Raw genomic sequence first — 14,763 nt, forward strand, 5'->3', positions numbered from 1 at the left:
CTCCCCACCCTCACCCCAGGATTGCGGTGCACATGTGGAGGCCGTAGGGTCTCCCCACACGTTAGGAGGCGCGGCTGCAGGTGTGGGCTCAGGCACCCACGTCAGGCACCCTCCAGCCTTTGGAAGCACAGCCCCACAGGGAGAACGGATGCGCTGTGTGGCCCTGACACCCCTGGGGGTCTCAGCTTCACCCCGGGGCCCTGAGCCGCTGAGGCAGTCAGTGGGATACCGAGTCCTCCCTCGCCAGCCCCTCTCCTGTGGGCATCTTTGGGGTGGGCTCTGACTTGGGTGATCCAGGTGGGGCCACGGGTGGTGCCGATGCTGCTGGTCCGTGGGCCACTGCTGGGTGGCACAGGCTTGAGGCCTGGGGTCCCCCAGCCGTCTTCAGAGTTCCTCTGCCACAGCGGGGAGCAAGGTCAGCACCTGGCTTTGCCCCTGAAGTGAGGATGGGCTTGTCCGAGTGTGGGCCCCTGTTCTGCTGCACCAGCTGCTGAGAAACAGCATTCAAGGCCGGGACTGGGGGCTGAGTGTCCAGCCACAGCCTCCCCTGGGCAGGGCTGCCTCCTTGCAGCAGTGAGCGAGCAGAGGCCCTCAGGCCAGCAGAGGGCACTCGAGGGTCCTCTCAGGCCAAGATACTTTGGCCACTGGGTAAGGATCTGTTTCCCTCACACGGGAATCTTGCAGGGACCTGGATTTGCATGTTTCTGCCACTGAGGCTTCACTGGAGTGTGTATCATTAACAAGTACATAATTGTGTGGGAGTATACAAATAGAGGAGTATAGGACATGCATGCATACATGTGTGTACATGAATATAGGTGTGCATGTGCACATGTATGATTGATGTGATGCATGCATATAACATGCTTTCTATGTACTGTATATATTTAATATGCTGCACCTGTGTGTGCATCCTTAGTCATGTTCAGCTTTTTTCATATACCCATGAACTGGCTCACCAGGCTTCTCTGTCCACAGGATTCTCTAGACAAGAATACTGGAGTGGGTTGCCATTTCCTCCTCGGGAGATCTTCTCGACCCAGAAATCAAAACCCGCATCTCCTGCATTAGCAGGCAGATTCTTTACCACTGAGCCACCTGGGAAGGCCTGATATGTTGCATATTAATACACAAATATTTACATATATTTAATATGCTGTATAGTATATAATGGGCTTACCCAGTGGCTCAGATGGTAAGGAATCCTCCTGCAATGCCAGAGACCCAGGTTCGATCCCTGGGTCAGGCAGATCCCCTGGAAAAAGGAATGGCTTACCCACTCCAGTATTCTTGCCTGGAGAATTCCACAGACAGAGGAGCCTGGCGGGCTACAGTCCGTAGGATGGCGAAGAGTCAGACACAACTGAAGTGCCTGAGCACACATGCATCATGTATGTGCCTGTATGTCTGCATGTGAGAGTGCTAAGTCACTTCACTTGTGTCTGACTCTTTGTGACCCCATGGACTGCTGCTCTGTCGACATTCCACAGACGAGGAAACTGAGGCTCAGAGAGTGTAAATAACTGAGGCGCTCGGTTCAGACAGAACGGACAGAATGGGGACTGATAAGAAAGTCCCCTCTCTCTCCCGCTGGAGACCACCTTGCAATCTAGGGAGACCAGGGGTCGAAAGTGATGTCATGTAACTTAACTGCAGTTCTAAAAAAATATTTGGAGACTGGTGAAAGATGTATGAAATAAGTGCTGGATGCTGGTATACAATTATAAGATAAATTGTGTTAAACATTTTAGTCATCACTTTTCACAATGTAATTTTAAAAATACCTCAACTCTGGTGGGAATACAAACTGGAACAATCCTTTTAGAAAACAGTTCAGCAGTTTCTCATAAAGTTAAAAAAATACCCACCCTATGACTCAGCATTTCTACTCCTGGGTCTTTGCCCAAGGGAAATGAAAACATGCCCACAAAAAGATTCACACAGAAAAGCTTACAGCCTCTTAAGTTGTAATACCTGAAAACTGGCAACAGCCCAAATCCCAGACACAGGAGAATGCAGTCACACTGCAATGTATTCACCGGCTGGAACACTACATAGCAATTAAGAAGGAATTACTGATCCATGGATGAAACTCAGAAAGCATTATGTTGAATAAAAGAAGGTAGAAACAAACAAACAAACAAAATACTGTATGATTTTATTTATTTGAAGGTGGAAAACAGAAAGAACTCCTCTATGGTGGTAGGGGGTGGGAAGTTGACCAGAAAGGATGCACAGAGACCTTTCTGCAGATCTTGGTTGATACTTCTTTTCAGAGGTGAGTTAGTACTTAATGCAGGATGGCTTGTTGTTGTTGTCGTTTAGCCACTAAGCAGGATGGTAGTCATGGTCAAAGGAGAGCTGATGGGTTTTTCAAATCTGGGGCTACAAGAACTCATGGTAAAACAGTCACCATTGTCTCTGGCACTCAGCACTCAGGCCGCTGAGATGGTAGGACAGGTTATCACTAACAGATCCATCATCTTATCCACAGCAGCAGGCCGATAGAGCCAGGAAGCAGTTATGAATTTGCAAATCCATAGCAGCTTGGGATGTAAACAGTCAAGCAATGCTTTGGCAACCTGGAGAGCTTTAACATCATCCATCAAAATTTCCGCAAGTTGACGGACGATGTTGAGAAATTCCACTAGGTGGCGCTGTGTCTGCTGGACACCGCGCCCCCCCACCCCATCCCACCCCCCCGCCCCGCCCCCCGCCGGCCTTAGACTCTGGGAAGACGTACTGCCTATCCATGGGGAGGACTGCGAGGGGGCTGGTGGTCTTTATCTCCCCTCCTCTGCTTCCACCCCAACCCCACACTCTTCCCTGCACCCCGTTTGTATCCTGAGAATCCTCTGCATCCTCTTCCACCTGGCTCCATTTGCCAAACCATCCCCCGCAGCGCTGTGTTACTCAGAAGCAACACATCCTGTCATTTTGAGGCCTGCCAACAAGTGAGCACTTTCTATTCCTCTTGGTCTTGTTGTTGGTGGAAAGGCACTTGCGTCTTTGCGGTAAGGAGCACCACGGTCAGGCTGAATGTCTGGGGACACTCATGCTGAGGATGGAGCCAAAAAATGCACCTGATTTTTTTGTTTGTTTGTTTTGCCTTTGTTGTTTTCCCAGCTGGCAAACTGGAAACAGTGAAGTGGGCGTTCACCTGGCCCCTGAGCTTCGTCTTGTACTTCACCGTCCCCAACTGCAACAAGCCCCGCTGGGAGAAGTGGTTTATGGTGACCTTCGCTTCGTCCACGCTGTGGATCGCAGCCTTCTCCTACATGATGGTGTGGATGGTGAGTCCAGGACCCCAGGGTGCTGGGTCCCTCCAGAGAGAAGCACTCTCAACCAGAGGGGAGCCAGGGCAGAGGTTTTAGACCAGTCACTATATCAGCCAGCTGTTGCTGCCGTACACTGTGTAACAACCAGCCCTAGATTCTGTGGCTTAGAATCAGAGAGCTTATCCTCCTGCTCATGTGTCGGCAGGTAGACTGTGGGTGACTGGTCTTACCGGGCACCAGCTAAGCACTCTGCTTTCAGCTCCAGTGTGGTTGCCTTTGGTTCAGGCAGCAGGTGGGGTTCGTGTCTGCTCTGTGTTTGCCCATTTTCTTTGGACCAGTGGCTACCTGGGCAGTGTCTTCTCACAGTGGGTCATTGGGATGCAGGAGGGCAAAGGCAAATATGGGGGCCTTCTGGGGCCTTGGCTTGAGATTTCCACCCAGCCTCCATCTGCCAAGTATCTGTGGAGTGGGGGACATACACCCCACCCGCTCTGGTGGAAAGACCTGCAGGGTCACAGGCAGCCAGCATGGAGGCAAGGTGGGAGGCCTGAGAAGTGACACTCTATCCGTCATAGTCACTCCCCATCTCTGCTCAGTTTCTTCAACCAGAAAATGAAGTCACTGAACCAAGTGAATGCTCAAGGGTCCCTTCTGAAGCTGAAACAATGATTCAAGAGTTGGCATTGATTGAGGGACCTTCGCTCAAAAGCATTTCTGCCCTAAAGCCATCCTAGGAAACCCAGAGTGTACTCACTGCCCATGCACATGCTTGAGTTTAACTGGGGAGTGGCCCTGATTGATTATAATTGGAATTGGGAAGAAATTAAAAACCATGACATTTGTACATCTAATTGTGCTTGAGCATCAGGTAGAGATGAAATATAAATGCTGGAGAATTAAACTCAAGAGCTAAAAAAAGTTCTGAAAAGATTATTTTGGAGGTAATAACAAATGTGCAAACCTGACACAAATAATCATAGTTATCCCTTGCCTTCAACCACACAGACATTTTTTTTTTCAATCCAAATCTCATAGGCAGGGGTCTCTCCTTCATGCTGTGTCTATTACCATTTTTATTTGACCTTCCCGTTGGGTGCCAACTTTAGGGAATAGCATTGGCATCCCTGACCTCCTGGTGTCCAGTGGTTTTTCTCTGAAGTCCACTAACATGCAAAGTAGCTGACAGATCTTAGGCTCACTCTCTTCCTGTTTGCCTCCTTCCACTCTGGGGGAGGTTTGGAGAAGCCTTGGTAAAGGGCCGGGGGGAAGGAGAGACCAGGAGAAACCCTGGGGACCTGATACAAACACCTGGAGAATCGCTTCCCAGCACTCCAGCCTCAGCTGTAACCATGGTAACCACAGGAACAGCGGGGACAGGGTCCTCTTCCCAGCTCGAGCCCCACGGAGCAAAACCAATTCGTGCAGGGACCCCGCTGAGGGTGAGAACAGAAAAACACGGGTGAGCAGGACGCTTGCAGCTCCATTGCACAAAAGGCTCCAGAGCAGCCACAAGAAACTGCGGTGTCTCTGCGCCTCCCTCTCCTCCCTGGAGCGTGGAAGGCAGAGAGCCCGAGGCTACCGCAAATCCAGTCCAGCACTGGGTGGAAATGAGGCACACAGCCTCTGCTTGAAAGAGACCAAGCCAGACATCCCAGCAGATTTAAATAACGTCCCCCAAACCTTTGGAGGGGAGAGAGTGAGGCTAGACTCCCATGCAGGGATCCTGGAGGAGCTGGCAGGAGTGGGCTACTGGCCACATGCCGTCTGCGTTCCTTGCCATTTTATGGAACGTGATGGGGGGGCGCATCCCACAATGACCTAACGTTTAGCTCCTGCACATTGTCCTCTCCTGAGGCCAGGGTGCCCGGAACGGGTCTCTTTCCACTCACTCACTCATGCCACCTGCCCCTGGTCACTCCGTCTCACCCACTGCCATCCTCCCAGTTTGCCCGTCTGAAAACTGGGAGCCAGAATGAGCTCATTTACAGAATAGAAGCACTGCCTCTGGTGTTGACTTAACCCCTCCCCTTGTGTACACAGAGGTGCTGCCCATGCCCTCGGGCCTGATGTCTGGGGCAGAGGATGCCCCAAGGCCGCTTGGAGAATGGAGATAACACCAGTAGCTATGCCCTGGGTTTTAGTGAGAGTTAAGTAAGTTACACTAAAAGTGCCTGAGTGCTAGGCAGATGTAAGCCACCATGGAGCAGAAGGTGATGTGGGCAGAGATGATGTTCCCAAGCTGCCAGGAAGGGAGGAAAGAAAGCTGACGGCTTTTCTTACTAGACTGGGTGGTGTCATTCAACCCCCTCCCAACTCTAGTAAAGTCTCTTCACGCAGCCGACCTGAGACGTGGACAGTGGAGTTCCTAGCACAGCATGGCAGCCATCCATTCTGAGTCCCCCAGGAACATCCTGAGTTCAAAAACTGTCCCGCTATTGCCTTTTTCCAGCAACTCTATTTCTCCTCTCTCAGACTGCCTGCCTCACCCAAAGGAACATGTGAAAAAGGCCAGTCTTTGGTTGGAAAGCATGGGCTCTGTAACTCCACCTCTCCATTCCCTGAGACATTCCTAGCCCTCTGTCTTTGACACGGAGTGCAGACGCTGCCCCTAGAGAGACTGCCCAGATTGCAGACTCTTCAGCTTTGGTGACAAGGTCGACAGGCAGGCAGGGCTGGCATCAGCGCTCCGCTCACGACCTCTTCCTGCCTCCCTTCCTTCCCCCCCACCCGCCCCCAGGTCACGATCATCGGCTACACGCTGGGGATTCCTGACGTCATCATGGGGATCACCTTCCTGGCAGCTGGAACCAGCGTGCCCGACTGCATGGCCAGCCTCATTGTGGCCAGACAAGGTGGGGCCCGCATGGGGAGGGCTGGGAAGGGAAGCCAGGCCTCCCTACTTTGGGGGGTCACGGGGAGCTTACATAGCAGTTACCAGGGCACCGCATCCCAGCCGTGCAGGAGCACCGGCCACCTCAGTGCCAGGCTGGTCAGAAGGCTTCCTGGCATCAGAATAACAGGGAAACAAGCCAGAAGATCCACCCTCGAGAAAGGCAGAGACCCGAATACTAGCGTGTCCCCTCATCCCCTCTGGGGTTGTATTGCTTCTATTATTAAAAATAGTAAGAAATACAGTGATAGCTGACATCTGCTGATGATAGCCCCATACCGAACAGAGCAATTTGGACACGTGATCTTACTTAATTTAACGATTCTATGAATTAGGGACAGTCATATACCCATTTCATGGATGAGGAAACTGAGCTTAGAGAGGATGGACCCCATAGCCTAAGATTTACTCCCTGCAGAACCTCTCAAAGCACCAGCTGCCAGATGTTACTCTTGAGTGTGTAACAGACCCTTCCACCCTCAAAACCAAGATCACAGTCTCCCCACCCCTGAGTGGAAGCCCCCCAGATGGCCATGTACCTCCCAGCACCTACTCTCGTTTATGAACCTGATTTGTGTGGGAGGAGATTGGTTTTCAGCAAACAGTGTGTAGCTGCCACCCTTAGCAAAGTGTCCTCCACTGGTCCTCACAAAATTCCACTGGTTACATTATTTTCCTTAATGTTGCTCAGTTATTTAGAAGAAGACTCAGATACGGCGTGGAGCAGATGGGTAATGACACTGAACTGTGTGGGTCGGTGAACTCATGAGCCCTTTATAGACTGTTGAGTTTATTCCTTTCCACAGAATGTTTCAGAATTTTTGCAACCAGATTTAGTTTTATGAATTACATTTAATCAATGATCATATTTGAAGTAAAGCTCAACAGTTCAATAGAATGTGTATTTCATTCTATTTATTGAAAATATGTATTCAGTGACTATTTTATAATCAGAATCATCCTACAGTGATGGATGGTCTGAGACAGCCCGAGCACCTGGGCTGGCCCACCTGCCCGCCAGGTCTCTGGCTGTCAGACTAGGGGCTGGAGAGAGTCTTCAAAGGCTGGGGCACCCCCCAGGGACCACCTTCCTCACTCCAGTGACCTCTTGTCTTCGCAGGCATGGGGGACATGGCCGTGTCCAACTCCATCGGGAGCAATGTTTTTGACATCCTCATTGGGCTCGGTCTCCCCTGGGCACTGCAGACCCTGGCTGTGGATTATGGATCCTACGTAAGTGGAATTTTCTGCTGGTGACCTCAGCCACTCAGACTGTGTCTCAGGGCAGAGGAGGTGTGGAAACACTTGCATTGAGGGGAAACAAATTCTCCTGGCCAAGTCTTCTCAAGGTCAGGCCCACGTGGGGACATTCAGGACTCAGAGAGCAGACGGAGCTGCTACAAGCTTTGGGAAAGGGTCAGATAGTAAATACTTTAGGCCCTGTGGCCTGGATGGTCTCCGTCATAGCTCTGCTGTGTTGGCCTGAAAGCAGCAACAGGTGATGGCGGGTCAGTAAACGTGGCTATTTCAGTCTGACTTTCTGTATAGAAACTGAAATTTGAATTTCATGTGACTTTCACGTGTCGTGACACGTTATGATTCTTTTCAAAACTTTTCAACTGATGAAAAATGTAAAAACCCTTCTTCACTCACGACCAGGTTTGGCCCACAAGCCCTAATTCACCAACTCTTGCTCTGCGGATTTGTTTTGCACGCAAAATATTTTATTCCTGAAGAAAGGGACACAAAGTACATGATGCTATCTCTGCCAGGGATCTGGTGACCGTCACATTCCGCAGTGACGGCCCCACGTTCTTTCTCAAAACCAAGCCAACTCTGACTCCAGGTGGATTTGCAGATGGGGACTTGGGAGTTCCAGCTAGATATCAGTGCTCTGTCCCAGCCTGCCAGATTGTTCCCCCTCTGCTGAGGGGCACTCCTGTCCTGACACTGTCCAGAGATGGAGGGAGAAACTGCAATTAGAGGCTTCTCTCTGTGTCAGGGAGAAAAACAGGATGATGCCTCTGCAGTGTTCATACCCAACCCAGTGTTGGCGCTTCTCTGAACGTGTTATTGAGCATGCTTTAGTCTATCTGTGTAATATGTTGTAGGTAAGTGTGTTTTCCAAAGATAATATCATGGCTCATTTATCAGATGATGGTGGCTTCCAAGTTGCTTCCCTCGCAGCTGTTTCAAGTAGGGAGAGTGTGTCCATTGAGGAAATTTCTAAACACGGGGTGAGAAAGGCCATACATGTTTGGTTCATGCGAATCTACCTGTTGGCAGGAAGGGTTCACCAGAGAGTTAAGATAAGCACAAGAGGTTGGAAGGAAGCATTATGTGTCCTAAGGAGCTGAGATCTCTGCTCTGCTGTCTGTGAAATTGGGAGATGACATGGTGATAGAGGGGGGTCTGGGAAAGCTCCTTACAAGAGGTGACTGTGAGTTGAAGTCTGAATAACTAGGAAGAAGCAATCATGGGGAAACTGGGGCAAGGCAGAGCAGAAACATTCCAGGCAAAAGGAACAGCTGTGCAAAGGCCCTGAGGCAGACATGCACTCAGCCTGTTGGAGAACAGGAAGGGGACCCATGTAAGTGGAGCAGAGCAAGCCTGGGGGCATGTGGCCTAGATGTCATGCAGGGGCAGACCATGTGGGTTCTCTTAGACAGTTAATCAAAAATGATGACATTCAAACTGATGAGGTACATAGATTTACAAAACGACGTTTTTGATGGCTTTTATGAGATTCAGCAGCATGAGTTTTGTGGGTTTTTTTTAACTGTGTTTTAGTCGATCTTACTTTAATTACCAGAGACACTAAACATTCTTTTTCACATGTATTGGCCTTTTAGATTCTTCCTTCAGATAATTATCTCTTTATGCCCTTTACCCAATTCTCCATTAGAGGGTAATGGTTTTTTGTGTGTGAGTTGAGTTTTTTTTTCATCTTTCCCCATATTGGTTTTTTAAAAATTTATTTTATTGGACTATAGTTGATTTACAGTGTTGTGTTAGTTTCTGATGTACAGCAAAGTGATTCAATTATACATGTATATGCATTTTCTTTTTCATATTCTTTCCCATAAATCACACATTCCCACCTACATATAAGGGGGCTCCAGGTCATTCGTGGAGCTGGCTACACAGGAAGGGGAGGAGACGCCAATGAGTCCTGTGGTCCAGGGTGCCAGGTCGAGAGTGGAGTCCAGACAGGAGGGACCTGCTGGATAACCTCTTACCGGGGCTGTAGAGCAGCCACGGTCCACGAGTGCCCCGCTATTGTAAGGTCTGTCTCTCTGCCATCCCAAGCTGCCCCCTCCACTACCTCTAATCCAGCCTCTGAGCTCCTTTTCCTGGGTCACGTGTGGACCGCCTCCCTTCTGGGTAACACATCCTTTTCTGTACTTCAACTGAGAACAGTATTTTCCATTTAAGCCTTGCTGCTTCCTTTTGATACAAGTCACCTTGATTCTGTTTTGCCATTCCCAAAATAATCTCCAGGGTTTTCCCAACAATCCACAAATCTAAACTTTCCTTTTTTAGTCCTTTTTTCTGATTATAGAAGTAACTTATGATCTTCATAGAAAATCTGTTGTTGTTGTTCAGTCCCTCAGTCATATCTTATTCTTCATGACCCAGCACTGGACTGCAGCACTCCAGGCTTTCCTGTCCTTCACCATCTCCCGGAGCTAGCTCAAACTTATGCCCTTTAAGTCAGTGATACCATCCAACCATCTCGTCCTCTGTCATCCCCTTCTCCTGTCTTCAATCTTTCCCAGCATTAGGGTCTTTTCCAGTGAGTCGGCTCTTCACATCAGGTGGCCAGAGTTTTAGCATCAGTGCTTCCAATGAACACCCAGGACTGATTTCCTTTAGGATGGACTGGTTGGATCTCCTTGCAGTCCAAGGGACTCTCAAGAGTCTTCTCCAACATCACGGTTCAAAAGCATCAGTTCTTCAGTGCTCAGCCTTCTTTATGGTCCAGCTCTCACATCTATACATGACTACTAGAAAAACCATAGCTTTGACCATATGGACCTTTGTCAGCAAAGTGATGTCTCTCTGCTTTTTAATATGCTGTCTAGGTTTGTCATAGCTTTTCTCCCAAGTCATAGAAAATTAGAGAAACTTTAACTAGAGAATTATAATCAGGGAAAACTCTGGAGCAGAGCCTGCCCAGTTGAACTTTCTGCAGTGATGAAAATGTTCCAGCCATGGAATGTGGAATATAGTCAGCCGCTAGTCCCATGAGACATTCAAGCACTTGACATGTGGCTGGAACAAGTGAAGACCCTACTTTGTCCCTCAGTCATTTACCCACACTCTCTCCCTGCTGCTGGAGCCTGAGTGTGAGACCTTGTCCACTTGGCATTTGCCATCCATGCAGCAGGACATTTACCTTGTTTAAATACAGAATACATTTTATTTTCTCAATTGTAGGGATGAGCATTCCTCATACATCAGTAGCTCCTAAGAGCGTTGCTGTATTTCAGCCCAGTTAAATAATGTGCATTCATGGTGGTGATTCTCAGACATCCAGAAAAAATTAAGAGTAAAATCCCACAGGCATTGGTGCAGCTCAAACAGCCACTGCCCGCAGCTGCAGTAAGAGGTGAGTCTACCACAATTTCCATCTGCGTGTCGGAGGAACCACTCTGGATCCTTCCGTGAAGGTGACCCATTTGTCCATGCCCTGGTCCCTCCACAGCTTCCATCGGGCCCTCTGGGCCAGCCCCCCACACCCAGCCACACTGTAGGGGTACCCGTGTATAACTTCATACCGAGATATAGAAGTTGCTTGCAAAGATAATTTCAGGCTCATGGAAAAGCAAATTTAGAGGCTTATTGGTCTTGAATGTTTAGTCTTCCCTCATCTCTGCCTCCAGCTTTTTCCAGGAGAGAGTGTTCCTTCCGAAAGGACAGTCAGGGGCCTCCACCTGTTAGCATTTCAGTGACCCGCATGACATCTTCCTGTCTCTCTGACATCAGTACTCAGCGGCCTGTGTGGGTTTAATGGCCTCTCCACCCTCACAAGGGAGCTGCTATGGTTCTGAAGCCATTTTTCCATCTCGCCTAGCTGGATTTCCAGGTCATGATTACTGGATAAATTACCACTGAGACAGCTGTTTTGTGCAAAGTATTAGGTTCAGGCTTCTGACAGCAAGGAAGGAAGGCAGATGCACAGATTTTGCATTTCTCAGTACTAGTGTCTTGCTCAGAAGCCAGCTAACTACCTAAGTGCCCCCAGTAACAGCTATTTCTAAGAGTCGGTTTGGAAAATGAGTACTTCTTATTCCATCTCGGTGATAAGTCTCTCCTGCCTGCTCCCACCAAACTAAGGAAGTCAGCAGGCAAGCTCCAGGCAGCTAGGGCAAAATCTAGATTTCTGAGCTGGGGTTTAGAAACGTCAAAGAAACCTAAGAAGCAGCAAACAGGGGCAGCAAGGGAGTCTGTCTTTCTCTCTCTCCAACCAAGAGTCCACCTTATTCCAGAATCCATGGAGGTAAAAAGAAGTGATCGGAAGCATTCTCCCCCCACCCCTCTGTCCAGGTCACTCTTCTACTCAGACATGAGATTGACTGCCTTCTCTGTGCTGAGCTGGAAGCCGTCGCTGGGGCTGCCTCAGTGAGCCAGACGGACACCGTCCTGTGCTCCCGGAGCCCCAGCCTCCGGGAGGACATGACCACACAGTGTGACCCCTGCCCTCCCGAGAGCTGGCCATGCAGCATTCAGGGCAGCATGTGTCTGTGGGCCGGGGCCAGGTCACCTGGATGCATGTGAGGAAATGCCCCTTACCCTGAGAAACTGAGATTATCAGAAGCCAAGCAGGTAAAGGTGAGAGGCTTTTTCTAAGCAGAAGGAACAGCTAATAGAAGACCCAAGATAAGAGAATGTTCTAGGCACTGAAGGACCCGAGGGCAGTTCCTCTGCCTGGGGGTGGGGGTGGGGGGGTGGGGAAGTGGGAGGGACACGGATGAGTGGCAGGGGTGAGCTGGAGCCCAGAGAGGCCACGTGGGCAAGGACACGAAGAGCCGTGGTCATGGGGACAAGGAAGCGGGTGGTGTGATTGTCCGTCCTTTGAGGAAGAGAATTCCAGCTGTAGTGTGGGGAAAGGGTCAGTTCAGTTCAGTTCAGTTCAGTCACTCAATCGTGTCTGACTCTTTGTGACCCCATGGACTGCAGCATGCCAGGCTTCCCTGTCCATCACCAACTCCCGGATCTTACCCAAACTCATGTCCATCGAGTCGGTGATGCCATCTAGCCATCTCGTCCTCTGTCGTGCCCTTCTCCTCCTGCCTTCAATCTTTCCCAGCATCAGGGTCTTTTCCAATGAGTCAGTTCTTCGCATCAGGGGGCCTAAGTATTAGAGTTTCAGCTTCAGCATCATTTCCTCTAATGAATATTCAGGGTTGATTTCCTTTAGGATGTACTGGTTGGATCTCCTTGCAGTTCAAGGGACTCTCAAGAGTCTTCTCCAACACCACAGTTCAAAAGCATCCATTCTTCAGCGCTCAGCTTTCTTTATAGTCCAACTCTCATATCCATACATGACTACTGGAAAAACCATAGCTTTGACTAGACGGACTTTTGTTGGCAAAGTAATGTCTCTGCCTTTTAATATGCTGTCTAGGTTGGATGTAACATTTCTTCCAAGGAGCAAGTGTCTTAATTTCATGGCAGCAGTCACCATCTGCAGTGATTTTGGAGCCAAAAAAAAATTAAGTCTGTCACTGTTTCCATTGATTCCCCATCTATTGGCCACGAAGTGATGGGACCAGATGCCATGATCTTAGTTTTCTGAATGTTGAGCTTTAAGCCAACTTTTTCACTTTCCTCTTTCACTTTCATCAAGAGGCCCTTTAGTTCTTCTTCGCTTTCTGTCATAAGGGTGGTGTCATCTGCACATGTGAGGTTATTGATATTTCTCCCTGCAATCTTGATTTCAGCTTGTGCTTCATCCAGTCCAGCATTTCTCATGATGTACTCTGCATATAAGTTAAGTAAACAGGGTGACATTATACAGCCTTGACGTACTCCTTTCCCAGAAAGGAGTCTGTTGTTCTATGTCCAGTTCTAACTGTTGCTTCTTGACCTGCATACAGATTTCTCAGGAGGCAGGTAAGGTGGTCTGGTATTCTCATCTCTTTCAGAATTTTCCACAGTTTGGTGTGATCCACACAGTCAAAAGCTTTGGCATAGTCAATAAAGCGGAAATAGATGTTTTTCTGGAACTCTCTCGCTTTTTTGATGATCCAACAGATGTTGGCAGTTTGATCTCTGGTTCCTCTGCCTTTTCTAAATCCAGCTTGAACATCTAGAAGTTCACAGTTCATGTACTATTGAAGCCTGACTTGGAGAATTTTGAGATTTACTTGGCTAGCGTGTGAGATGAGTGCAATTGTGCGGTAGTTTGAGCATTCTTTGGCATTGCCTTTCTTTGGGATTAGAATGAAAACTGACCTTTTCCAGTCCTGTGGCCACTGAGTTTTCCAAATTTGCTGGCATACTGAGTGCAGCAGTTTCACAGCATCATCATTTAGGATCTGAGATAGCTCAACTGGAATTCCATCACCTCCACTAGCTTTGTTCATAGCGATGCTTCCTAAGGCCCACTTGACTTCACATTCCAGGATGTCTGGCTCTAGGTGAATGATCACACCATCGTGGAACCAGACAAGACAAAGGGCAGCCAGACCAGTTATGAAGCATTTGTAGGTAAAGCAGAATATGTGAGCTGGGGGGAGAGAGACCCCAGGGGAGCCAGGGTGGGAGAGCATATTTAAGAGACAGCGTCCAGGGTTGTGCTTAGAACCAGATGAGGTGTGATGTGCCTGAGGGTCGTCCTGGTGGAGACATCAGGCAGACAATGAGATAAATTCAGAGGCAAGACCTCTGACAGTCAAGAGTGTTAGTATGGGTTTTTAAGCCTAAAGCTCATACAGGGTGTAAGTGTAAACAGAGAAGAGAACCAGGACCATACCCTAATGTCAGGTAGTGAGAAACGGTCCAGGGAAGGAGGCTGGGGGGTGGTCAGCCAGAAAGGGCAAGGATGAGCATCCTGTTTCCAGAAAGACTGACCACATGGAGGAAGGCTCTTCCCAAGTTCCTCCTTCTAATGCCATCTGTCTGCTAGCTGTCCCCTCCTCCGAGAAGCCATCCAGCCATGTCCACTGCCTCTTCAGTCATATAGTTGGGGAGGGGGGTGTCATCTTCCCTCACCCTCTGAGAGCAAAGCTGTGTCCGACTCAGCCAGTGCACCCAGAACCTACCAGTCAGTTCTCAATGCTACCACATCTTCCTACTCGAGGAAGAATGTTCTCGAGGATAAACATTCCTAAGTCGATCTCCTGGTATACAGTTTCTGTTCCAGTTGCCAGACCAGTTTTTCTTTTTCAACAAACCCTGCCCCAACCCTGGGACAGCTGCACGGAGCCCTTCCCCACTCCACTCTCAGTGAGGCCACGTGAGCAGCTTGCACTTGACCTTGGCAGGAATACTGACACCATGGAAACCAGGAAAATGCAGAAACCATTGCCAGGGCCTGGCCACAGACTGTTCCCACGGACCTAGTGAGGTAACTGGGGATCGTCTGGG

At 49.2% G+C, this 14,763-nt stretch overlaps 1 protein-coding gene across 4 annotated transcripts in view; it reads left to right on the forward strand.

Moving 5' to 3' along the window:
* Positions 1–14,763, forward strand: part of SLC24A3 (solute carrier family 24 member 3) — a 422,543-nt gene that overhangs the window by 399,646 nt on the left and 8,134 nt on the right. For all 4 annotated transcript variants that reach the window (XM_061126457.1, XM_061126454.1, XM_061126456.1 and 1 more), the window contains 3 exons: positions 3,127–3,293; positions 6,016–6,130; positions 7,289–7,401. In XM_061126457.1, the coding sequence (XP_060982440.1) occupies positions 3,127–3,293; positions 6,016–6,130; positions 7,289–7,401 (395 nt within the window). The remainder of the gene's footprint in view (positions 1–3,126; positions 3,294–6,015; positions 6,131–7,288; positions 7,402–14,763) is intronic.

This window comes from Dama dama, chromosome 23 (assembly GCF_033118175.1).
Source record: "Dama dama isolate Ldn47 chromosome 23, ASM3311817v1, whole genome shotgun sequence".
Lineage (NCBI taxonomy): Eukaryota > Metazoa > Chordata > Mammalia > Artiodactyla > Cervidae > Dama > Dama dama.